The 27,085-nt window shown below is 45.3% G+C and overlaps 1 protein-coding gene and 1 non-coding gene across 2 annotated transcripts in view; one reads left to right on the top strand and one right to left on the bottom strand.

The window, feature by feature from the left end:
- LOC140263367 (uncharacterized) overlaps positions 1-27,085 on the top strand; it is a 182,118-nt gene that overhangs the window by 105,602 nt on the left and 49,431 nt on the right. The window contains 6 exon segments of the mRNA XM_072358248.1: positions 11,062-11,400; positions 12,098-12,364; positions 13,147-13,407; positions 15,158-15,184; positions 16,761-16,852; positions 21,203-21,335. Of these exon segments, the coding sequence (XP_072214349.1) occupies positions 11,062-11,400; positions 12,098-12,364; positions 13,147-13,407; positions 15,158-15,184; positions 16,761-16,852; positions 21,203-21,335 (1,119 nt within the window).
- Positions 4,914-4,987, bottom strand: TRNAS-CGA (transfer RNA serine (anticodon CGA)). Its single transcript has one exon. It is a non-coding gene; the product is annotated as a tRNA-Ser (tRNA).

The raw sequence follows: 27,085 nt of genomic DNA, 5'->3' as shown, positions 1-27,085 counted from the left end.
CAGTACTGGGCTCCCCAGTATGAAAAAATTAGGGATCTCTTAGATGGAGTCCAGCAGAGGGCCACAAAGATGGTGAAGGGCCTGGAGCATCTCCCCTGTGAGGAGAGACTAAGTGAACTGGGTCTGTTTTGCCTTGAGAAATATGGCTGAGAGGGGATTTGATCCAGGTCTATAAATACCTGACGGGTGGGAGCCATAGTAGCGAGGCTGGTCTCTTTTCAGCAGTGCATGGGGACAGGACTAGGGGAAATGGGCTGAAACTTCAGCATAGGAAGTTCTGCACGAATGTGCGCAAGAACTTCTTTAAGGTGAGGGTGACGGAGCACTGGAACAGGCTGCCCAGTTTGGAGGTGGTGGAGTCTCCTTCTCTGGAGATATTCAAGTCCCACCCGGACGCCAACCTCTGCGACGTGGTGTAGGGAGCCTGCTTTGGCAGGGGGATTGGACTTAATGATCTCAAGAGGTCCCTTCCAACCCCTACAGTTATGTGATTCTGTGATTCTGGCCCATACTGTGCCCATAGCCTTTGTGGATGCTGAGTTGCTAAGTTTCCCCTTTCCTTTTTCTCTTTCTGCAGTGACACTGGAGAAGGAGAAAGGTTAGTGCTACATTTTCCTTGCAAACCATCCCTTCCACCAATATTCAGATTTCTCGGTCATCGTGTTATGCTGGTGATGGTACCGTGTGTGGAGCAAATGGGAATGCAGAAGGGGCTGTGGAGGGATGGATGCCATTCCAAGGCTACTGATGTCCGGTCCCTTGGCATCCCAGTCTCCAGAGATTAACATTGTGACAATGAGTGGTGAAATTATTTTTTCCTATTTTGTGCCCAAATGCCTTTGTGGAAGCTGAGGTGCTTAGTTTCCCCCTTCTTTTTGTCTTTCTGCAGAGACACTGATGAAGGAGAATGGTGAGTGGAACTGTTCCCTTGCAACCCATCTGGGTCAATTCCAGCATCAAAAAATACCCCCAGTGATCTGTGTTTGTCTTATAGGTTTCAATGAAAAATGTCCTTGTGAGTTTTTAGTATCTCCAGAGAAGTAGACTCTCTGGGCTCTGTCATGGGTATAATAGCTTTTGGCTCTTTCTTTTAGCTGTGTGGGATGTCATGGAAGTTTTGTACTCACTGTTTAACTCACAGTTGTGTAATCAGCTGATGGTTTCCTAGTTTCATATTTTCTTGTCCTTTGACATGGAAGATAATCATCATAAAATGGTTTCATTACCCGCAGAACTGTCAAGCAATAACACAAGTGCTTGACCGTCTGCCAGTAGCATGGGCTGCTAAATCACTGGAGACTAGATTTCCTTAAATAAAAACCTTTTCTTCTTCTTTTTTTTTTTTTTTTTTTTTTTTTTGTTTTGTTTTGTTTTGTTTTGTTTCATGTAGAGTTACTGAGATATAAAGGTAAGAAAAATCCCATTCTGAATCCCACCTCTTAAAGCTTTAAGAAACTTTCATAATAAAGCTTGAGTAACTGTTTGTAATCAGTTCTGTAAGTAACAACACAGCAATAATTTATGTAGAATCCTTCCATTATCCATTTGCTGTCCTAGAAACGTCTCAATATTGTTTGTTCTTCTAGGATGCAAAACAGAATTGTTTCTTCTAAAAGATTATAGAGGTTTGGTCTTTAAGAGAAAGAGAAGTTTGTTTCAGGGTGTTCAGCTAGAGCAGCACTACTGCTAAGTGTACACAAACCTGCTGATTTTATCATGCAGCCTTGGTGAATGGAATTAATTATTCCTTATTCCCTTGCAAGAAGATTTAGTGATTCTGGTTTTGTTCAAAGAGAAGTTGTGTTCCAAAGCATGGCTCTTATTCTCTGGTCGCTTCCTTGCTGTTGAACGATTCCTTAATCGAAAGCTTATAATCTCCTTCATAGGATCAACCAATAGAAAGTCTGAGAGCAATAAACCTCTTGTAATTTAGTACTTAAGAAATTGCCTTATTATTGCAGTTGATATCACCCTTGACGCTGACACGGCTCATCCTAGACTGGAAGTGTCTGAAGATGGGAAGAGTGTAAGAGACACTTGTATGATCAGGAAGGTGCCCAGCAAGGAGGAGAGATTTGATTCCCACATTTTTCTGTTGGCCAAGGAAGGTTACACCTCTGGGAAACATTATTGGGAAGTGGATGTTGGAAAGAAGCGCAACTGGAACTTGGGTGTTGCCCAGGAGACTGTGCCACGAAAAGAGACAGTGGCTCTGTCCCCTAAGAATGGTTTCTGGGTCATAGGGTTAGCAGATGGGCAAGAGTATTGGGCCTACTCAGATCCTTGGACCCGTTTAACTGTGAGTGGCAGACCAAAGAAGATTGGGATCTTCCTGGACATCTCATCCAAGAAGTTGTCATTCATCAGTGTTCATCAGAAAAAAGTGCTGTACACTTTTACCTCTGTTAATCATCACAGCCGGAACGTGAGGCTTTTTCCTTTCTTCTCTACAGGTTCAGCTGCAAACAGTTCTGACACTGAGCCTCTAAGAATTGCATGGGGGTTAGATGATGATGACAAGTGAATGGTTGAAGTGAAAATGCATGGCTAATTAATGACTGAAATCCAGAGTCTGAGGTCAGACTACACTATATTCAGCCCCATGCTTTGTTGAAACTTCTTTGTTCTTTGTTGAAACACTGGAACTACATCATCATGTATACATTCACAAGTCAAACAACGATCTGCATTTTTGCTTTTAATGTGAAGAATAGAATCAATATTTTCCCAGACTGATTTGCTGCTGTTCTTTCCATGACTTTCTTTCTACACAGCCTCACAGCAGGCCTTTTCTAAAGGGTTATGTCCTGGAGTTGGGCATACCATGCATGAAGACAAAATTTAAAAGCTTTTATTGAAAAGTAAAGTTCTTCATGTGATTTCATTACCGTATCTCCAGTAAGGATAATGTTTTGCTGTAATGTAGTCCTATATTTGACCACGTTACTATGATAACCATAATCAAATGAAAGGCTGTTTTGAGCTTTTGGTTTTACCAATGGGGAAATGCGAGGCGTGGTATTTTCCCTCCTGTCATATCTACGTGACCTTCAAAGATGAAGGGACAAGTTTACAAATCTCTCATGCTCCACCTTGGAGCTGTAGCTTGGAGACAGATGGGCATCTGCTAGGTGTTTATTACTTGTTAGATAGCAGTCACCTAGCATGAGAAACAAGAGCCATGGGAATAAAAGGAGGGGAGAATCTGGTCCCACCTCATCAGTAGGCATCTAGAACATATGGTCAACAGAATCCAATGAGTGTTTTGATGTCATCTTAGAACTGAGGTATATTTGGGTAGAGGAATCAGACCCCGAACTCAGAGCTCACCCATTCCTTTTGTCATGGTCCTTCTCTTGGTGTAGAAAATGCTGTCAGGGATTTGTATAACTTCATTTCTTCCAGGTACTTCTTTCACTATAGACTGAACAAGCTGAATAAAGCTTTCTACACCTCAAAGGTGCAGAACTCAAAAACCAACTCATCTAAACACAGAGACCTCTTGAGATTCCTAGAGATGTTTTCAGTGTTTGGGTGACCAGTGGCACATAAATCAATGGCTGAGCCATTACTTCAAATGAAGCTGCTCTGCCCACCAGCTCCCACGTAATTTACACTGTCATGCTGTTTCTTCACCCCCTGAGTACAGTCAGCTGCTTAACATTTCTTTAAATCAAACACCCACTCACTATTTCTTTGCCAGAGAAAACTCACCAAAGCTGCTTAATAAATGGAATAGAAAGAAAATATGGAGAAGTAAGCCTATCCCAGAAGTGATCGCTGCCAGATTCAGTTTTGCTTCTTGGTTTCATATTTCTATTCCTGACATACACAGCAAACTAAATAATGCAGGCAGCATTAAGTGCTGTGGAATTCAGCCTCAACTGATAATAATGAGGCTTATAAATTTTATTCCCATATAGGATGAAGGGCAACAGTCCAAATACACACTGCAGGACACATCTGGAGTGTATGAAGAATGTTTTCTGGTCTAGTACTTGACCATCCGACCAGAGGAGGTGCTGTGCTGGATTCTGGAATTCTCCCAGAATTCTCCCTCCCCCCCCTTCCTTCCACCCTCCCTTCCTCCCTCCCTCCTTCCCTCCCTTCCTTCCTTCCTGCCTTCCTTCCTCCCTCCCTCCCTCCCTCCTTCCCTTCCTTCCTCCTTTCCCTCTCCCCTTCCTTCTCTCCCCCCCTTCTCCCTTCTCTTCCCTTCCCTTCCTTTCCTTTCCTTTCCTTTCCTTTCCTTTCCTTTCCTTTCCTTTCCTTTCCTTTTCCTTTCCTTTCCTTTCCTTTCCTTTCCTTTCCTTTCCTTTCCTTTCCTTTCCTTTCCTTTCCTTTCCTTTCCTTTCCTTTCCTTTCCTTTCCTTTCCTTTCCTTTCCCTTCCCTTCCCTTCCTTTCCCTTCCCTTCCCTTCCCTTCCCTTCCTTTCTCTTCCCTTCCCTCCTTCCTTCCTCCCTCTCTCCATTCCTCCTTCCTTCCCTCCTTCCTTCCCCCCCTCCCTTCCTCCCTCTCCCCTTCTTCTCTGCCTTTCTTCCCCACTTCCCCCCACTTTGGGATCAAAAAAAAACCCCAGAAATCATAAAAAAAAAAAACAACCCCAAACAAACACTCATCAGGGCCATAGCAATGAATGGCTCCTAATGAATGAATGGCTCATAATTAACGCAGCCTAATGAAGGAATGAGGCGTCGAAAAGCCAATGAGCAGAGGCTGGATTGGATCCCTCCAGCTCTGGGTTCTGGTCCCCGCACGCTTCCGCTGCGGCACTCTGCTCCTCCGTTGAGCGCAATGACTTCCGGCTCCTCCGTTCCCTGTGTGGGCACGGCAGCGGGAGGAGGCGGCGCTGATGAATATTCATGAGCGCCAATTAGCATACCGCGGAACGAAGGGCAAACGATGCGCGCCAGCCACGGAGGTGCCGGGGATCGAACCCGGGACCTCAAGCTCTTCGACGCATGCGCTCTAACCACTGAGCTACACCTCCGGCGCTTCATTGGCTAGCGCATATCCCCGCCCATTGACTGCTTCGCTCCGCCCCCTCCGCTCGCCCGGCCCCCTTCCCGGACGCTCATTGGCTCGCTGCACCACTTCGCCCTGCCCCCTTCCCCGCCGTTCATTGGCTCATCCCAACGCTTCGCTTTTCCTCCTTAGCCGCTCATTGGCTCATCCCACCACCCGCATATGAACTGAACTAATCCAATAAGAGACACATAGAGACCCGTAGAGACCCAGAGGTTGTCCAAATACACACTGCAGGACACATCTGGAGTGTGTGAAGGAAGTTTTCTGATCTAGTACTTGACCATCCGACATTTCAGAGGCAATGCTCTTCGAAACTACCTAGCGATGACGTGCATTAAAACATAACTTAGCGATCAGCTTTCATTTATACACGTATAGATGGAGAAAGATACCTGTCCCATTACATTCCCTGAGCTCTATCTGAAAGAAAACCTGATACCTGGATGTGCTTCACACTTAATTGCAATCTACATCTCTCCCACCCATTGGCCTTTGGAAGCCCTGAAGCAGCTGCACCCTGTAAACTCTGCCCTGTCCTATAGGAAGTAGAACATCTGTAATACTAAACCACAAATGCTTTTGCTTTTTGCCCTACACACATCAGTTTGGCGAGCAAAGTGCTTGTACAGGATTGAGAGCACGGCTGGGAATGGGGAATTATTGAGACCCCATTGAATCTTGAAATAAATTCTGCTTAGCTTCTGTGGCAGAGATTCCAATTCAAGTGGGACGGGCTGCCCACTAGGGTGGTGGGGTCGGCATCCATGAAGGTGTGAAAGAACTGTTTAGATGGTCTATTAAGGGGCATGGTTTGCTTGGGAAATACTGGCTGTAGGTGGAAGTTTGGGTTGGATGATCTTGGAGGTCCTTACCAGCTTTGGTGATTCAGTGATTCTATGCTATGAAAAGGGAATAAATTGTGGTTTTGGCTCCTTCTGCTGAGCTCGTTTGTGTCTTTTTCAGTGTCTGTTCAATGACTCTTCAATAAAGTAATCTTTGTACTACTGTGATATCAGTGCAGTGACCTATTCCTGAAATGAGAGCTGTTTTTCCCTTAGGGGTCTACTTGCACTGTGAAGGAGCCATTCATATATGATCTGTACCAGAGGTGTATCTAAGGTGATAACTTCACCTGCACACCACGCACGTCCTGCAGATGTTGTTCCTCAGGGTACAAGAAAGACTTCCATATAAAGAGGCAAAGCGCTCAAATAAGAACTGCACTTGGTACAACACCAGCCCAAGGTGATAAAAATTCTTCTGCCAGGCAGTGAGAGGTTAAGGGCAGTTTTTATGAGCTCTCATTGCTGTAAATGCATAAAGTCCAACTGTACTTTACGCTTCCTGTAACTGCGTTGTTGCAGTTCAAGTGAAAGCCAGTTCAGCTCAAGAGAGAAACCACTGGGGTGAGAATTCCTTTAAGGTACGTTACTGCATTTATATATATATATTCAGCATAATCTTTAAGAGTAAAAATGCATCAGATAATTGCTGGGTGTTCTATGTGGCCTGTTGTTCCTTGCTGACTATGGAGGGATAAAACAAGAAGGAGGAATGTAGCCTAAAGGAACAAAGCTTGCTTTCATTGTGTTAAAGTCCTGTGGAGAAGGACTTGGGGGTCCTGGTAGGTGGGAAGCTGGAAATGAGACAGCAGCGTGTGCTTGCAACCAGGAGGGTCCTACTAAATCATGGGCTGGCTTTTTATGAGGGTGGATAGTGATAGAATAAGGGGGAATGGTTTTAAACTGAGACAGGGGAGGTTTAGGTTAGAGATTAGGAGGAGGTTTTTCTCTCAGTGAGTGGTGACACACTGGAACAGGTTTCCCAAGGAGGTTGTGGATGCCCCATCCCTGGAAGCATTCAATTCCAAGGCTGGATGTGGCTCTGGGCAGCCTGGTCTGCTGATTGGTGATCCTGCACATAGCATAAGGGGGTTGAAACGTTGGGGTCCTTTGATTCTATGATTCTGTGATTGAAATACCTAATATTCTGCTGGCTCAGAGACACATATTGGTCAGCTGGGGCTGATTGTTCCTTCCATTGTATTTCCCTGCTGATGGAAGGATAGCAGAACGCACTGTCTGTGCCTTGGATCCACTAACCAATCATCCCTGTGCTCCAAAGTCTCTCTTGCCTGTTCTTGGACTTTGAGTCTGTATTGCCCATGATGTCAACTGGAAAGCAATTTCCTTCTCTTTGTCTTGATGAGGAGCTCTGTTGTTCTTTTTTCCTTCCCCATTAGCAGTGGAGGGGAAATGGGACATGGGACAGAGTGGCTTAGTGGTATCAGTCCAGGTCTACAAGACACAGTGCTTGGTCAGTATCTCTTCCAGCACTGCAGTTAGTTTGAAGGCGTATGACCACATCCTCTGCCTCAGTGGAAGAGAGTGGCAGGTGTCAATCACCTCCTGCTGTATCCTGCAGATGCCACAAGTCTTTGGCATTTTGGCCTTTTGTTTGAGTGTGAGAATGCTTAGCTCCAAAGACTGCTAGTGTTCAGCTGGAGGCCATCAGGTCATCCCAATGACTGCCTACAGTTCTCTAGGCCTGTGGCCACCCCACTGCTCTGTCCTCTATTTGTCTTTGTCTTGCAGACCAGCCTCTTAGAAAATGATAAGAGGAAGCTGAAAACAGGAGATGTCTTGGACACCTGGTAAGAGTGGAGTTTCTTGTGTGTTTAGATGGTGATGTAAGAGAAATTGAACCATCTTTAAATACTGGGAGTATTATAAAAAATAAGTCAGCGAATTCAGGGGCTCAACTAAAGTCTTCCTCTCACCTCTTGCCCCTCTTCTGTCCATACAAGTGTCACTCCAGATCACTTTAGCTATGGGGGATGTGACTGCTCTCCCTTTGGTATACAACAGGGGGGATTTAGGAGGAAGTTTTTCTCTCAGTGAGTGGTGACACACTGGAACAGGTTGCTCAAGGAGACTGTGGATGCCCCGTCCCTGGAGGCATTCAAGGCCAAGGCTGGATGTGGCTCTGGGCAGCCTGGTCTGCTGGTTGGTGACCATGCACATAGCATGTGGGGTTGGAACAAGATGGTCTTTGAGGTCCTTTCCTACACAAACCATTCTGTGCTGCTGTCAGGTCCTTGCTTCTGTCATGGTTTTGTGCTGTCAATATTCTACATCATGACATCATGTGCGGTATGAACTGTTTTGGTGGTATAAGAAAGTGTAACAGAGGGTATGTGGAAGTGTAACAGAGGGTATGTGGAAGTGTAACAGAGGGTATGTGGAAGTGTAACAGAGGGTATGTGGAAGTGTAACAGAGGGTATGTGGAAGTGTAACAGAGGGTATGTGGAAGTGTAACAGAGGGTATGTGGAAGTGTAACAGAGGGTATGCGGAAGTGTGGAAGGTTCATGCTCCAGATCTGTGGAATGGCAGCATCCCGAGTACTCAGCTCTTGGAGGAAACTACATATCCCAGGGGACAACGCGGCCAGAGACGAATCACCAGAGGAGGAGGACACACATATAATCTCGCTCCCAGGCTGGAACGTCCCTCTTTTCGCCCTGTCTATCACTTTGGAGCGCTCCATCCCTGCCGTCTCGCTCTATCAGCAACGTTCCAGCCTGTCGCCTAGAGATTGCAGTAGGCCCCCGGTTCTCCGGGACTCTTTTTCTCTCTTTCCTTAGATTGCTGCCGTTGTTTTTGTTCATTTCCCCCCTTCTAGGGGCAGCAGCCTCTATCACGGATAAATCTAGATAACCCGATTACAGCTTCTCAGCAAATACCTCCTGGCTGATATCATAGTGACTCCGTTCTGAAGGAAACTGAGGACCCTGCTTGTCTACTGGTCCCTACTCACAGGGAAGTCTGTTGTCTCCCTGGGACATTGGTCAGAGATGTTATTAGGAAGCTCCCTTGTCTTACAAAGCCCTCTAAATATTACCCTTCTAATTATTACACTTCTAGTAGTTCAAGTAGGCAGCAATGAGGTCATGGGTGGAAGCCCAAGAGCTACCAAGAGGAACTTCAGATTGTTGGGGCATCTAGTTGGTGGTGTGGGTGCCCAGGTTGTGTTTTGCTCAGTCCCTCTGGAAGCTGGGAAAGATACAGAGAAGAAGAGAAAAACCCATCAGATCAACATGTGGCAAAGAGGCTGGGGTAATCAGAGGAGTTTTGCTTTCTTTTGATCATTGGGTAAGTTCATTCAGCACTATGCCTGCTGGTGACAGATGGGGAACACTAGTGGCAATAGGGGAAATTGGATTCTATCACAGGAGTTGGTGGGGCTTGTTGAGGGGGCTTTAAACTAGATTTGAAGGGAGAATGGGATAAAGCCAGGCTCCCTACAGATGAGGCTAGGGAAGTATTCCAGGGACAAGAGTGAAAAATGTATCCAGATGAAGTGCATCTTCATCAATGGCATGGGCAACAAACAGGAGGAACTGAAAGCTATGGTGTAACAGGAGAACCATGACATAGTTGCCAACACCAACAAGTAGTGGGATCATTCTTAGGACTCAAGTGCTGAAATGGAGGACTATCAGTGCTTTAAAAGGGATAGGAAAGGATGGAGAGGCAATGGATGGCTCTCCATGTTAGAGAAGGTGTACAAGTCATGTGAGGAGTGGCAGAGGGAGCTGGGACTGTTCAGGCTGCAGCAGGAGGCTCAGAGGAAAACTCATAGCCCTCTATGAACACATCTCTGAAGGCTGTGGTGAGGTGTGGGATGGCCAGGTATCTAGCAATAGGACAAGAAGTGATGGCCTTAAGCTGTGCAGAAGGAGGATCAGTTTGGATATTAGGAACATTTTCTTTTCAGGAAGCCTGCTTTTCCTGTCCAGGAAAAGTAGTGGAGTCACTGTCCATGGAGGTGTTCAAGAACAGGGTAGATGAAGCACTGAGGGATGTGTTCTAGTGGCCATAGTGACCACTTAACAGTGGTATTATTCCACTGACTGTATGTGTTATTCCTTAAAGCAGTTCAGTGTATTTACATGTATCTTTGAGGATAGGCTTCATTGTATTTCCTCTTTTCTCTATCTTTTCTCTGAACATAAGATGCCAAGCCCCAGAAACAATCACAAAGCATACAAGATGAAAAGAAGAGGATCCCATTTGCGTCTCCAGGTAAGAATAGTGGATCCTGGTTCTCCTGCTTGTGGCCATCACTTGGAACATCTCAGGAGGGTTGTATCAGAGTGAGCCCAGAAGGGTGTGAGCAGGATGTGGTGAGAACCCCTCCTGGTCCCAATTAGAAGGCATGGCCACTTGAGAGGAAACACTTGTGGTCAGAGGGACACAGCTCTCTGGTGTCAGACAGATCCTACTCTTGCAGTGTATTGCTTCTGGTTGGGAGACAAAGGCACTGTCTCACATCCTGCCCCCAGAGTCTGGAAGACCCCATTTTCTTCTTCCCAGAGTGTACACTGCAGCTGGGGTGATGTTCCATCACCTCCCTGCTCCTTTAATACATTCACTGGTGTCAGATACAACCGACTCTATGTATGTATTAATTCCAGTTTTTAGAAGAAGGCAGGGAACACGTGAATATTACTTCTAAGAATCCTCCATCAGGTGGTAGATCTACAGGTCCTTAGCTGATAAGAGCAGAAGGGAGCAGCATTTTCATTCTGGTAACAGCCTGGCTTTATCCTTGATGTCTGGTGGCAAAACAGCACCAAGAGGCGGAGAGTTGTAAATTATGGAGAGCAATACCTGGAAAGTAACAAGGGGGAGAATAAAAACCACAGAGGGAGAGATGGAGGGATGGAACTCAATGTCAGGAGCTTGGTTTCCCCACTTCTCTTTCACTGGAGAAGGAAGAGAATAGAAAATAAGACCTGAAATGGATTCCTGACTCCCTACACATTATTGCCCACTACAGAGTTCTCTTTCTGATGAAAAGAGCTTCTGAAGGCCATATTTTATGCTTTAGTACACTCCAGGGAATGTCTGCTAAGGAATGAAAAGATTGCTTCCCCTCACATTTATTACAGGAAAGGTTTATCCTGCTCGGACAGAAAAGTCCTCAGATGATGAGAGTCAGTGTTATTTTCCAGTGATTCCTCTCTTCACAGGAAGGGCAGCGGAGATGAGCAACTCAAATATCATGGAATCCTTGCGGGAGGAAATGGATAAGAACATGAATGAAAAACTGGCTGTGTTGCAGAGGCAATTGGAAAAGACCCAGCAAGCAATCCCATCCGTGAAGGAACTGAACAACACCTGGACCTCCCTTCAAAAGATCTCTGATAATATTCAAGCCTTGCAGAAAGGTTTGGAGGACATGCAGATGTCCACAAAGAAAGACCTTCAGATGCTCAGAGAAGACCTGGAGGAAAGAGTACAAAAAGCACTGAATGTACCTGAAAGGTCTCAGTCTAAAGAGAATCTGTTGGAGGTGGAGAACCTGGCAGGTGAGCATGGCAACCCCCAGGCAGGCCTTCATCTCCCTGTGGGCAGCTAAGTTGTCTGAGGAGCTCTCAGTGCTCCTTGCATGCAGTGAAGGACTCTGCTGGGGCTCTATCATCTGCAGCCTGTTCAACTTGCTGCAACCTCTCTCATTCACCACTCATACTGCTCATCAGTAAAGAGCCATCTATCACACAGTACACAGATTGTGGCTTGAAGAGATGGTATAGGGCAATTCCTGCATCCTGTCCTGCCCTGACTGACTCTGCAAAGCCTTCAGGCATAATCTAAAGGCCTCTGCCCTTTTCCCATCCCTCTGGCACTCAATCAATCCAAATCAATGCAGCAGAGGTGGAATTTTGTTCTCTCTTCTGTTATCTTTCATTCAGAGTTGGTGTGCCTTGGACCATGGTGAAGGATTTCCTTCCTTTAGCAATACACAGGAGAGACAGAAGGGTCTATGTAGATCAGGAACTCGATTTCCCCTCTTCTTCTCCACTGGATAAGGAATAGAAAATAACACATGAAATGGATTCCTCTCTCTATACACAGTCATGCAACTTACAGTGTTTCCTTTCAGCTGAAAAGAGCCTCTGAGGGCCATATTTTATGCTTCATCACACTCTAGGGAATGTCCACTTAGGAACTAAAAGATGATGAGAGGCAGTGTTATTTTCCAGTGATTTCTCTCTTTCTTCACAGGAAGGATGGTGGAGATGAGCACCTCAAAGGTCGGGGAATCCATGCGGGAGGAAATGGAGAAGATTCTGAATGAAAAACTGACCACCCTTCAACAGATCTCTGTGAATAATCAAGACTTGCAGAAAGGTTTGGAGGACATGCAGATGTCCACAAAGAAAGACCTTCAGATGCTCAGAGAAGACCTGGAGGAAAGAGTAGCAAAAGCATGGAATGCACCTGAGAGGTCTGAGTCTAAAGAGAGTCTGTTGGAGGTGGAGAACCAGGCAGGTGAGCATGGCAACCCCTAGGCAGGCCTTCATCTCCCTGTGGGCAGCTAAGGTGTCTGAGTGTCTGAGGAGCTCTCAGTGCTCCTTGCACGCAGTGAAGGACCCTGCTGGTGCTCTAGCATCTGCAGCCTGTTCTACCTGCTACAATCTCTCCCTTTCACCACTCATACTGCTAATCAGTAAAGAGCCTTCTATCACATAGTACACAGACCGTGGCCTGAAGAGATGGTATAGGGCAATTCCTACATCATGTCCTGCCCTGGCTGACTTTGCAAAGCCTTCAGACAGAATCCAAAGGCCTTTCCCCATCATTCCGTCTCTCAAACAACCCAAATTAATGCTGCAAAGGTGAATTATTTTCCACTTCTGTCCAGAGCTGGTGGGCCTTGGTCTGCAGGTAAGGATTCACTTTCATGGAGCAATACACATTAGAGACAGATCAGTCTAGATGGAGAGGAAAGGAAGGAACTCTGGTTTGGGAGCTTGATTTCCCCACTTCTCTTCCATTGGAAAAGGAAGAGAACAGAAAATAAGACCTGAAATGGATTCCTGCCTCTCTACACATTCTTGCAATCTACAGAGGTCCCTTTCTGCTGAAAGGAGCTTCTGAAGGCCATGTTTTATGCCTTATTGTATTCTATAGAATGTCTGCTTAGGAACTAAAACTAAAAGATTGCTTCCCCCGACATTCCTATCTTGAGACGCACTACCTGCTCAGAGAGACAAGGCCTCAAACAACAGGAGGCAGTGTTATTTTCCAGTGATTCCTCTCTTTCTTCACAGAAAGGACAGTGGAGATGATCACCTCGAGGACCGTGGAATCCATGCGGGAGGAAATGAAGAAGATTCTGAGTGAGAAACTGGCTGCAATGCAGAGACAGCTGGAAGTGACCCAACATGCAAAGCCATCCATGGAGGAAGAGAAAAATAACTGGACTTCCCATCAGAAAATCTCTGAGAATGTGGAAGCCCTGCAGACAGCCTTGGAAAAAATGCAGATGTCCACTAAGGAAGACCTTCAGAAGCTCAGAGCAGACCTGAAATGTGGGTATACACCCAAGTATTCTGGGCCTGAGGAAAATCTGTTCTATATGGATAATCAGGCTTGTGAGCATGGCCATCCTTAAGCAGGCATTGTTCTCCATGAATGGCGTAGTTTTTCATCAGTACTGAATGTACCATACAATCTGAATTTTCATCATCCTTTTCCTGTTTGCTGTATATCTAAAGAGGCCTCTTGCTATAACCCGTGGTGATGGCGTTGTACTCCTTTCACTCTCCAGTGAAAAGAGTCTTAGGACTCTGAGATTCTCTTGCTGACATAATTTCAAGAGAAACTATAGAAACGACTGGCAAAGTGCTTGCCAACTCAGGAAGCTTTTCTATCCTGGGAGGTTCATCACTGTAATGGGAGTGTTCCTATTTTGTCCATGGTCTTGCCCTAGGATAGCAAAGGACCTGTGTCATGGTCTTGTAATTTTTTGCTATTGGAATTCCACATTGTAACATCATGCCAAGCAAGGGTAATTAAAGGGTTAATAATCCAGAGAGAAAGATATGTCATGGATATGCATAGAAGTGACTGATTTGGTCTCTCTCTCTCTCTCTCTCTGCTGCCTGGACGGGGTGGGTGCACTTCCAAGCCATAAGGCTAAGTTAAGTAGGTTTCAGATTCGGGAACTCTCTCTCTCTCTCTTATATTATTTGATTTATTAGCCTCAGTTTCAATTAGATTGTATTCTATTGTGCATTCTGATATCATACTTAGTAAAATAAGTTTTCCTCCTTAGATTGTTGACACTGCTCTCTTTTCCTTTCTCTCTGAGCCCATCTCCCTACCTTATATCCAAGGGATCTCCCTCCCTTTCCCTTTTTCGCTTCCCTTTTTGGTTGCCAGGGGGTCCACAGGCCTACTGCCCCCAGCCCCCTCCCTTTGTCATGGGTACAGATTGATCTAGATGACTCCATGACAGCCTGGAACATCTCCATTTTGAGGAACAGCTGGGTGACTTGGGTCTGTTCATCCTGGGAGGAAAAAAGACAGAGAGGGGATCTGGTAAATGTTTATCAATATCTAAAGGGATGTGAGAAGCAATTGGATGAGGCCAGGCTCTTCTCAGTGTTGTTTAGCGATAGAACAAGGAGTAAATTCCTAAAACTTGCACATAGGAATTTCCTTTTTAGCAAGTGGGAAAACTTCTTTCTGGTAAGGTTGATGGAGCACTGGAACAGGATGTCCAGAGAGGTTGTGGAGTCTTCTTCTATGGGGATATTCAAGACCTGTCTGGATGCCTACCAGTGCAATCTACTGTAGGGTACCTGATTTTGCAGGGAGGGTGGACTTTATAATTGCTTGAGATCCCTTCACACCCCTGAGATTCTGTGATTCATTCCTTTGACCTCTCTTTCTCCTTTCTGGACTTAATTCATTCGGTACTAAAAGGGAGCTAATGAAATGTAGACCAACATTTTACAAAGCCCAATAGCGATTGGATGAGGGAGTAGGTTTAAACCGAAAGTGAGGAAATCTAGGTTGGATGTTAGGAGGAAAATAGTTATTCCAAAGGTAGTGAGGCATTGGCACAGGTTGTCCAGAGAAACTCTGGTTAATCCATCTGTGGAGGCCTTCTATGGTGCATGGCAAAGCAGCATTTGACATGCTGTCCAACCTACAGAAACAACTGTAGGAGAATATAGGACTTTCAGTCAGCATCACAGACTGTGCCTTACTATAGGTGAGATCAACATGCCTTGACAAATCCACTTACTGTCTGCTTTTATCTTTTTCCCACAGGTTCTGTCATAGAGCAGCGCTACAAAGGTAAGTGAAAAGGAGATGATGGACGTGAATTCTCAGCCAGATTACACCTGTGAAATGCACATCCAGCTCAGGTGCAGAGCTATACTGAAGACAACATTCTCAGAGGAAGGAATGATAACTTTTTTCTTTGTTGTGCACTGCCAAAGACCTTATGTGTGCTCAACAGGAGCATTTTAGCTGTGTGTAGCCAGGAGTTACTGCTTGCATTGGCCACTTCAGCCTCTGTGACACACTATTCTCTGTGCCCTCTTTGGTGTGAGAAGGGATCAGTTCACAACATTGCACCTTGTCCTGTCCAGTGGTCATCATGTGCAGATGTTGTGAGGGAAGAAACATTTCCTTGTCACTGCACCAGTGAAAATCACTCTTCCATTCTAACCCACATTATAAAAATATCTGAATGTGGTCAAGAGAAATTCGAAGATGGAAGGAGAGATGGGTTTGAGCCCACAAAGTTTTCCTTGATATCAAATGCTTTCATCAAAGGAACCCTGCTAGAGTGCCTTGCACTTTGTGTACTGTGTGGACATCATAGTCTCAGTAGCAGATCAGAGAACCAGAGAATCATGAAATCATAGATACACCAAGGTTGGAAAAGACCTTCGACATTATTCAGTCCAACCATCCACCTATCACCAATACTTCCCACTAAACCATGTCCCTCAGTACAACATATAAACATTTCTTGAACACTCTCCCAGAGAACTAATCTTTCCTAACACCCAACCTGAATCTCCCAAGGCATAACATGAGGCCAATCCCTCTCATTCTATCATGAGTTACACAGGAGATGTTGACCCCCACCTCACCACAACCCCCCTTCAGGTAGCTGTACAGAGCATTAAGGTTTTTCCTAAACCTTCATTAAGGTTTTTCCTGAGCCTCCTCTTCTCCAGACTAAATAATTCCAATTCCCTCAGCCACTCCTTATAACAGCTGTGCTCCAGACCCCTCACAGCTTTGTTGTGCTTCATTAAACATGTTCCAGGGCCTCAGTGTCCTTCTTGTAGTGAGGGACCCAAAACTGAACACACTACTTAAGGCAGAGCCTCATCAGGGCTGAGTACACAGGAAGGATCACTTCTCAGCTCCTGCTGGCAGTGCTATTTCTGATAAAAGCCAGGATGCCATTGGCCTTTTTGGCCATCTGGGCACACTGCTGGCTCACGTTCAGCCGAGTGTCAGCAAATAACACCGGGTCCTATTCCTCTCTACAGTCTTACAGCCACTCTCCCTCCTGCTTGTAGTGTTTCCTGGGATTTTGTGGCCAAAGTGCAGGACCTGGCACTTGCTCATGTTGAACTTCATTCCATTCACCTCAGTTCAGCAATCAGCCTGTCCAGATCCCTTTGTAGGGCCTTCCATCCCCCAGACAAACTGTCACATAATTCAGGTATGGGAACAAAGGCATCTGGGATTATGGGAGGGTAGAATCTAGGCTACATTGGGGCAATTAGCTACTGACTGTGCCCTGAGTAAAGAGAGAGTAAGTTACGAGTGAAAACAAAGTAAAGAAACACACTGTAAATCAGACCTTTCGTTTCGTGCTACTTATGGCATGACCTGATCATTGCAGTTGATGTCACCCTGAATGCTGACACGGCTCACCCCAGACTGGAAGTGTCTGAAGATGGGAAGAGTGTGAATGACACCGGTGTGATCAGAAAGGTACCCGACAGGGAGGAGAGATTTGATTCCCACCTTTTTGTGTTGGCAAAGGAAGGTTACACATCTGGGAGATACTACTGGGAAGTGGATGTTGGAAGGAGAAAAAACTGGATCTTGGGTGTTGCTTCTGAATCAGTGGCTCGTAAAGGGATTGTGGCCCTGTCCCCAAAGAATGGCTTCTGGGTTATAGCCTTAGCAGATGGGCAAGAGTATTGGGCCTGCAGAGATCCTTGGACTCGTTTGACTGTGAGAGGCAGACCGCAGAAGATTGGGATCTTCCTGAACATCTCTGCCAACAAACTCTCATTTTATGATGCCAAAAGGAAAACTGCTTTGTACTCATTTAACAATATTGGTGGTAGTGTGCAGGGAAGGAAGTTTTTTCCCTTCTTCTCAACAGGTTTTGGTGTTTCAGTGCTTGACACTGAGCCACTGAAAATTGTGCAAGAGTTTGATGATGATGATGACTGAATGTGTGATTAAATACAGATTATGAGATCAGATGGATATGTTGTCCAAAAAATCCCTGACTTTGTGCTTCCCAGTGGAAAATGGCTGGGTTTCTGGTAGCTGATACCACAATTTTTCAGTGCTATTTGCTATCTCTGCCCTGAGACAGCAGAAAGAAGCCCTAGAGATCATGTTGATAAATAGAGTGTAACACTCAGTATCCATCGAGAGCCTTCAGTTATGTTAAAGACTCATGTGGGGAACTGAAATGCCTTTTCAGAGCAGGAGGTGCAAGATGTACCATTCATCTTAATTGCCCAGGCTATGTTTTGTTCCCCATCTCAGTCACACAGAACCAAATTCAGTATCCAGGAGATGTCCAAAAGCAGATCACATCAGAGTCACATATCTAAATCTGAATCAGTCACATCAAGCTCCTTTAGTTCAATTCACCCCTACCTTACATGCCAATTGAACTTCCTGGTCCTCTCCTGTGGCCTCAAAGCATGGCAAGGGTTAGTCAGTCATTCTTAAGAGTCTGAAAGGTCTGAGATTAAATTATATCCAAAGAAACAAAACAAAGGAATACTGAAATTTTGCTATTTCTCCTACTAAATCCTCAACTCACCAGTCCAATGATCCTTTAAAAATGGTGTGGAACTCATTCCTATTGCCTTATTCTAGTAGGAAACCTGAAGCACGTGTGAGGGGTTTTGTAGTGTTTCGATGTTCTTCACTTCCTAAGCAGTGATGATTTCAGTTCGCAGAATAAAGGTGCCAAAGCTTCCTTCTTCACTTTGGGTACTGTAGACTGCTCCAGTCTTCCTTCTAATTACAATTGCATTCAGTTAAGGCTCCCCTTTCTGAATCTTCATGGAGAGTCTTTCTCAAAAAGATGACAAGTCCCAGCAGTTCCATTATCTCAGTAACCATTCATCTATTTTATATAGTAATCTAAATTCCATCATTGGAATTGTTCTAAATCAGGTTTGATGAGACTTGGAACAGCTTGCTAGAAGGTGAAGATGTCCATTCCCATGGCATGGTATTTAAACTAAGTCTTTAAAGGTCTTTTCCTACTCAATCCATTCCAAGATTCTATGAAACGAAAGCATGTAAAATCATAATAACAAGTGGGGAATGAAACACAATGTGAAGGAAGCCCACAAGAAGCATCCAATGGAAGTTTTTGACAAATAAATCGTAATAGTTTTGGGAGAGTTAGGAGATAGAGATATTACACCAACAGGGGGAAAAAATGTTCCTCTTCATATTGTAAGGTCTTTTTAGGGCCTATGATATCTACATAAGTCCAGGTGTACCCTTGGACTTGTTTGAATTTAAGGTCAAAACCACAGAAGATTGGGATATTACTGGACATCTCAGCTGGACAGCTATCATTCTATGACGTCCAAAGTCAAATGGCTTTTTATACTTTCAGCATTGCTGAAAGTGATAAGAAAGGGAAGTTCTTTCCTTTTTTTTTCTCATGGGTAGCAGTGCTGGAAAGAAAGAAAGACTCTGAGCTACTAAAACTGTGTTCTTAAGGTGAGTAGCCAGTGAAAACTGCTGTAGGCATTAACACATGTAACTTCATGGAGAACACCGTCTTGCTGTTTTGCCTCATTCTCTTTGAATCTTCAAGCCTCTGCTGATTTCAGCGGATCTTGGAACAGATTATGTGCTCCTTTGTTTGCCTAAATAGTCCCTCCATCATTTTAGGGACCGTAAAAGTGAATCTTTATTAGCACCTCACTCTTGGGCTCATCAGTACACACTGGAACTACATCGTCATGTATACATTCACCAGCCAAACAACGATCTGCATTTTTGCTTTTAGTGTGAAGAATAAAATCAGTATTTTCCCAGACTGATTTACTGCTGTTCTTTCCGTAGCTTTCTTTCTACACAGCCTCACAGCAGGCCTTTTCTAAATGGTAACGTCCTAGAGTTGGGCATACCATGCATGAAAACATGATTTAAAAGCTTTTATAGAAAAGTGAGATTTTTCATGTGATTTCATTACCATATCTCCAGTAAGGATAACATCTTGCTGTAATGTAGTCCTATATTTGACCACGTTAATCTGATAACCGTAATCAAATGAAAGGCTGTTTTGAGCTTTTGGTTTTACCAATGGGGAAATGTGACTCACGGTATTTTCCCTCCTGTCATATCTATGTGACCTTCAAAGATGAAGGGACAGGCTTACAAATCTCTCATGTTCCACCTTGAATCTTGTCATGGTTTTGTAATTTTGCTCTCAGTATTCCACATCATAACATCATGTAAAGTATGGATAATTTACCGAATGTTCAGATCTCAGAAGACTACGTATCCCAGAGGACATCCCAGTCAGGGATAAGTCACAGGACAAGGATACTATATAATCTCACTCCCTGGCTGGTATCGCTCTCTTGGATCCTCGGAGCGTGGGGAGCATTCCAGCCTTTTCGCCTAGAGCTTAGAGTAGGCCTCTCGGTTTTGGGACTCACTCTCTCTCCTATTTTTGCTTGATTCATTAGCCTTAATTTCAATTATATTGTATTATATTGTGTTATCCTGTATTTCAATATAGTATTTAGTAAATAAGTGTGCCTCCTTAGATTGTTGCCGCTGTTTTCTTTTCCCTTTCCCTTTTTCCCTCCCCTTTTTGGGCCAGCGGCCCTGAGGGCCAGCTGCCCCCCTGTCATGGTCACAGGTAGATTTTTGGTTAATCCGTGACAGATTTTGGTGGAGAATGTGAGCATAAGCTTCTGTTTTTCTGCTGTTTTTTAGCTTTTAGAAAGAATCCTCTGCTTTCAGAGAGTTTCGTTAGGAAGCTATCTGAGGTTTAGGTTTCTGCACCTGCGAGCTTGACCTTGAAAGTCCGGGTGGACTGTCAATACTCTGGAATATTTGTAAACTTTGAGCTTTGCTATCTTGCTACTAAAAAAAAGAGAGAGAAGAAGAAAAAATAAATAAATAAATAAATAAATAAGTTCTTCTTTATCAAAGTGTTCCTTCAGGGGCTGCTTACCTGGTACCAGCATACAGAGTGGCATACAGCTCCAGAGGGAGCAACTAATTTTACAGAAATGATGTTTTTTGACCATGCTCCTCGTCCCTTCTTTGAATCCTTTATGCAGTTTTTGAATGCCCGGTTGAATCTCCCTGAACTTACTGTTGATTATTTTACTTATCAGTATCTGGATTTATAACATCCTGAGGAAGTTTTCCCCAGAACCAGAGAATACTGAGTGGCAGGGAGTGTGGAGTGGCTTTGAGGAGACTTTAAAAAGACAGACATATTCAGTGTCATGGAGCTTTACTCCTGAACACTTGAAGAATCCTGAGAGCTTTATCAGATATTTGAGGCAGGAATGTAGTGGCTCAGACAGATCTCAGGAGGCACAAATGATCTGGGGCCTGGCTAATGCTTATCGGGCCTTATTCAATACCATTCCAGAGAGGGAAAAAGTTTTTGAAGCTGAGAGAGAGAGTCTCAGAGCTGAGAAGGAGAGTCTCAGAGCTGAGAGAAATGACCTCCTACAACAACGAGATGCACTCTGGTATGAGAAAGAGAGTCTCAGAGTTGAAAATGAGAGTTTCAAGGAGACAGTACGCAATGAGCGAGAGAGTTTCCAGGCCAAGAAAAAGAATCTCCGAGCTGAGAAAGTGAGTCTCCTAGCTGAGAGAAATGACCTCCTATATCAACAAGACGCCCTCCGGTCCGAGCGTGACACTCTCCAGTCTGAGCACAACACTCTCCAGTCCGAGCGTGACGCCCTTCAGTCTGGACATGACACTCTCCAGTCTGAGCGCAACGCCATCCAGTCTGGGCGCAACACTCTCCAGTCCAAGCACGATGCTCTCCACTCCGAGCGTGACACTCTCCAGTCCGAATGTGATGCCCTCCAGTCCGAGTGCGATATCCTCCAGTCTGAGCGCAACACCATTCAGTCCAAGCATGACACCCTCCGGTCCGAGCGCGACACCCTCTGGTCCAAGTATGACGCCCTCCAGTCTGAGCATGACGCCCTCCAGTCCAAGCGTAACACCCTCTGATCCGAGCATGACACCCTCCAGGATGAACTTGATGCCCTCTGGTCCAGGCAAGATGCACCCCAGTCCGAGCGAGACCCCCTCTGGTCTGAGTGAGATGCCCTCTGATCCAAGCGAGACGCCTCAAGTCTGAACGGATGTACTCCAAACTGAGCGAGATGCTGTCCAGCACTCAGAATCCAGACTCCAAACTGAAGTAAATAGTTTGCGTTACCTTTGAGGCATGCTTGAATCTGAAATAAATGTCCTCAGAATTCAGCAAGACAGACTCCAGGCTAAGCTGGAGAGCATTGGAACCAGCCAACCTGACCAACCACAGGGGGCACCAGATTCAATGTTGGTTGCCCCTGTAAGAGGACAAAAAATGAAATGAGTTTCAACTCAATTAGAAGAGGGGAGGGAGTTAGAAGAGAAGAAAGAGAGGGAGGGTGAAGTGGAGGAAACAGACGATGTAAGAGAAGAGGAGATAAGACCTCCAGGGGAAAAGGAATGTGTAACTAAAGTGCAAGAACTTTTTGGACATCCCACAGGTTCATATGAGGGGTCCTCAGCAACACAGTTGCCACCGTCAACACCAAGGGCTCCTGAAAAAGTAGGAGGCGAGCAAGACATCGTAACCATTGTTGATCGATCTTTAAAACTGTGTGAAATTTGGGATCTAAGAAAGGCCTTCACACGCCACCCGAAGGAGCCTATTGTCACTTGGTTACTTCAATGTTGGGACAATGGGGCTAATAGTGTGTGGCTTGATGACAGAGAAGCTCACCAACTGGGTAGCATTGCCAGGGACTCAGGTGTGGACAGAGGTATTGGCACATGCCACGATCAGTCCTACACCCTCTGGAAGCGGATGCTGTTAGCCGTAAGAAAAAGATATCTCTTCAAAGATGACTTGATGCCTGAGAAAAAGAAATGGACTGGTATGGAGAAAGGTATCCAGTTTTTGAGAGAAAGTGCTGTGGTGGAAACGCTACACAGCCCCCACTTCATCCATGATGAGCCAAACCAATTCCAAAAGGGTGAAGCTCCAGTTGCTGCAAGCCACTAAGGTAACAAATAGAGGGCCCTGCCCCCAGCTGGGGGGGGGAAGGGGACAATAGAGTGTACTGGACTGTGTGGATTAGGTGGCCTGGCACATCTCAACCACAGAAATATAAGGCCCTGGTGCACACTGGTGCACACTGGTGCACACTGGTGCACAGTGCATCCTAATGCCCTCAAGTCACCAATGGACACAATCAATTGGAGTGACTGGGGGTTCCCAAGAGTTGACTATGTTGGAGGCTGAAATAAGCCTCACTGGTAAAGACTGGCCAAAACACCCTATTGTGACTGGTCCAGAGGTTCCATGTATATTGGGTATCGATTACCTCAGGATGGGATATTTTAAGGATTCCAAGGGGTATTGATGTGTGTCCCGGTGGCGCAGTGGTAGAAGTGCCGCTTACAACACTGGAGGCCCGGGGTTCGAATCCCCCCTGTGGTGCAAGTGGTAGAAGTGCCGCTCTGCTACACAGAAGGCTCGAATCCCGGGAGTTGGACTCGATGATCTCTAAGGTCCCTTCCAACTGGCACGATACTGTGATACTGTGATGGGCCTTTGGGATAGCTGCTGTTGACACAGACAGTGTTAAGCAGCTGTCAGTTTTACCTGATCTGTCAGATGATCCTTCTGCTGTGGGGTTGCTCCAGGTAAAAGAGCAAGAGGTACCAATTGCCACCAAAGTGGTGCACAGACGGCAGTACTGCACCAATAGGGACTCATTGCTTCCCATCCACAAGCTAATTTGTCGTCTAGAGAGTCTGGAAGTGATTAGCAAAACTCACTCACCTTTTAACAGCCCCATATGGCCAGTGCATAAAGCCAGTGGAGAATGGAGGCTGACGGTGGATTACCGTGGCCTGAATGAAGTCACACCCTCATTGAGTGCTGCTGTACCAGACATGCTTGAACTCCAGTATGAACTGGAGTCAAAAGAAGCCAGGTGGTATTCCACCACTGACATTGCTAATGCCTTCTTTTCCATCCCATTGGCTGCAGAATGTAGGCCACAGTTTGCTTTTACCTGGAGGGGTGTTCAGTACACCTGGAACCGTTTACCCCAGCAGTTGAAACACAGCCCAACCATTTGCTATGGATTGATCCAAGCTGTCTTGGAACAGGGTAATGCTCCCGAGCACTTGCTCGGGATATTGTTGTGTGGGGTGATATAGCAGCAGACGTTTTTGAGAAAGGAAAGCAGATAATCCAAATTCTTTTGCAAGCTGGTTTTGCCATTAAGCGCAGCAAAGTGAAGGGGCCTGCTCAGGATATTCAGTTCCTAGGTATAAAATGTCAAGATGGGTGTTGTCACATACCAGCGGATGTGATTGACAAAATCACTGCCATGTCTCCGCCCACCAACAAGACAGAGACCCAATCTTTTCTGGGAGTACTGGGCTTTTGGAGAATGCATGTCCCAAACTACAGTCACATTGTGAGCCCCCTTTATCAGGTGACACGGAAGAAGAATGATTTCTCATGGGGTCCTGAGCAGCAGCAGGCTTTTGAGCAGATTAAACAAGAGATAGCCCATGCCGTGGCCTTGGGGCCAGTACGGACAGGACAGGATGTAAAGAACATCCTTTACACTGCTGCTGGAGAGAAGGGTCCCACTTGGAGCCTATGGCGAAGAGCCTCAAGGGAGACCCGAGGCCGACACCTGGGATTTTGGAGTCAGGAATACAGGGGGTCTGAGGAGTGTTACACCCCAACTGAAAAGGAGATCTTAGCCGCATATGAGGGGGTTCGGGCTGTTTCTGAAGTAGTTGGTACCCAAGTACAGCTCCTTCTAGCACCTTGACTGCCAGTGCTGAACTGGATGTTCAAAGGAAAGGTTCCCTCCATTCATCATGCTACTGATGCCACTTGGAGTAAGTGGACTGCACTGATTACACAATGAGATAGAATGAGAAAACTCAGCCGTCCTGGAATCCTAGAGCTGATCATGGACTGGCCTGAGGGTAAGAAGTTTGGGACATCACCTGCAGAAGAGGTGTCACATGCTAAAGAGGCCCTACCATACAACGAACTACCAGAGAATGAAAAAAAAATTGTCCTGTTCACAGATGGATCGTGTCGTATTGTGGGGAAGCACTGCAGATGGAAATCTGCTGTGTGGAGCCCCACACAACAAGTTGCAGAGGCAACTGAAGGTAAAGGAGAGTCAAGCCAATTTGCAGAGTTAAAGGTTGTTCGACTGGCCTTAGATGTGGCTGAAAAGGAGAGGTGGCCAATGCTTTATCTTTATACTGATTCATGGATTGTGGCAAATGCCTTATGGGGGTGGTTGCAGCAGTGGAAACAAAACAAATGGTAACGAAAGGGTAAACCTATTTGGGCTGCTGAACTGTGGAAAGACATTGCTGCCCAAATAAGGAACACTGTTGTAAAGGTGCACCATGTAGATGCTCATGTGCCTAAAAGTAAGGCTACTGAAGAACAACAAAATAACCATCAGGTCAATCGAACTGCCAAAACTGAGGTGGCTCAAATAGACTTAGACTGGCAGAATAAGGGTGAATTATTCCTAGCTCGATGGGCCCATGAGACCTCGGGCCATCAGGGAAGAGATGCAACATATAAGTGGGCCAGAGACCGAGGGGTGAACTTAACTATGGATGCTATTGCACAGGTTATTCATGACTGTGAAACATGTGCCATAATTAAACAAGCCAAGAGGATTAAACCTTTTTGGGGGGAAGGGCGATGGCAAAAGTATAAGTATGGGAGGCATGGCAGGTTGAAGATATCACCTTGCCACGATCTCACAATGGTAAGCGTTACCTGCTTACCACGGTAGAGGCAACCACTGGGTGGCTCGAAACATACGCAGTACCCCATGCTACCACCTGAAACACCATATTAGGGCTGGAGAAGCAAGTCCTGTGGCAGCATGGCACTCCAGAAAGAATTGAATCAGATAATGGGACTCATTTCAAGAATTCCCTTGTAAATACTTGGGCCAAAGATCATGGCATTGAGTGGATTTACCATATTCCATATCATGCACCAGCTTCTGGTAAAATTGAATGATTCAGTGGGTTGTTAAAAACTATGTTGAAAGCAATGGGTGGCAGAACATTTAAACATTGGGAGAAACATTTAGCAGAAGACACCTGGTTGGTCAACTAGTAATCATGATGGTCCTAACCCATCCAGCTCCCTACGTACCGTAGAGGGAGATAAGGTCCCTGTAGTACACGTAAAGAGCATGTTGGGAAAAGCAGTTTGGGTCCTTCCAGTGTCTGGAAAGGGCAAACCTCTCCGAGGTACTGTTTTTGCCCAGGGACCTGGGTGCACTTGGCGGGTGATGCACAAAAATGGGAATGTAAAATGGGACATTGGACATCTAAACACAAGGGACTTTGATGTTGTGGGAGTGCAGCCAGTAATTTTATGTATATATGAGTAGAGCCTCAGTGATATATGATGAATGCCCAATTAGGTGCAAGACTTAAGATAAGTGGATTAATGTTGAGGGAACACTCTGTATACCTGGACTAGGCAAGTTTTATTAGTAGTAGACTACGGCTGGCTATAGTTCTAGAGATTCTCTGAAAGATTTTAGTTTATAGACTTTATTTCATGATTTTACTTCTGTAAGCAAGTTTTCCATCTGGGCTCTATATCGTGCACTGGCCATGCATGTGTAGAGTACACGTGGAAAGAATTCACAAGAAGTATGAATTTAGAGGGAATCTGCAACAGAATCCAATGAGTATTTTGATGTCATCTTTGAACTGAGGTATATTTGGGTAGAGGAATCAGAGCCCGAACTCAGAGCTCACCCATTCCTTTTGCCATGATCCTTCTCTTGGTGTAGAAAATGCTTTCAGGGATTTGTTTAACCTCATTTCTTCCAGGCACTTCTTTCACTATAGGCTGAACAAGCTGAATAAAGCTTTCTACACCTCAAAGGTGCAGAACTCAAAGGCCAACTCATCTAAACACAGAGACCTCTTGAAATTCCTAGAAATATTTTCAATGTTTGTGTGACCAGTGGCACATAAATCACTGGCAGAGACAGTACTTCAAATGATGCAAGCTTCTCTGCCCACCAGCTCCCACATAATTTACACTGTCATGCTGTTTCTTCACCTCCTGAGCACAGTCAGCTGCCTACCATTTCTTTAAATCAAACACCCACTCACTATTTCTTTGCCAAAGAAAACTCACCAAAGCTGCTTAATAAATGGAATAGAAAGAAAATATGGAGAAGTAAGCCTATCCCAGAAGCGATCACTGCCAGCTTCAGTTTTGCTTCTTGGTTTCAGATTTCTATTCCTGACATAAACTGTGTACTAAATAATGCAGGCAGCATTAAGTGCTGTGGAATTCAGCCTCAACTGCTAATAATGAGGCTTATAAATTTTATTCCCATATAGGATGAAGGGCAACTGTCCAGATACACACTGCAGAACACACCTGGAGTGTATGAAGAATGTTTTCTGGTCTAGTACTTGACCATCCGACCAGAGGAGGTGCTGTGCTGGATTCTGGAATTCTCCCAGAATTCTCCCTCCCTCCCTCCGTCCCTCCTTCCCTTCCTTTCCTTCCACTTTCCCTCTTTCCCCCTCCCTCCCGCCCTCCCCTCTCTGTTTCTTCCCCCCTTCCCCCCATTTTGGGACAAAAAAACCCTCCAAAAAACATCAAAAAAAAAAAACTCACCCCAAACAAACCCCCATCAGGGCCATAGC

Source organism: Excalfactoria chinensis, chromosome 29 (genome assembly GCF_039878825.1).
Source record: "Excalfactoria chinensis isolate bCotChi1 chromosome 29, bCotChi1.hap2, whole genome shotgun sequence".
In the NCBI taxonomy this organism is placed as follows: Eukaryota; Metazoa; Chordata; class Aves; order Galliformes; family Phasianidae; genus Excalfactoria; species Excalfactoria chinensis.
Note: the sequence above shows the minus strand (reverse complement) of the source record. Positions and strands in the feature narration are given on the sequence as shown.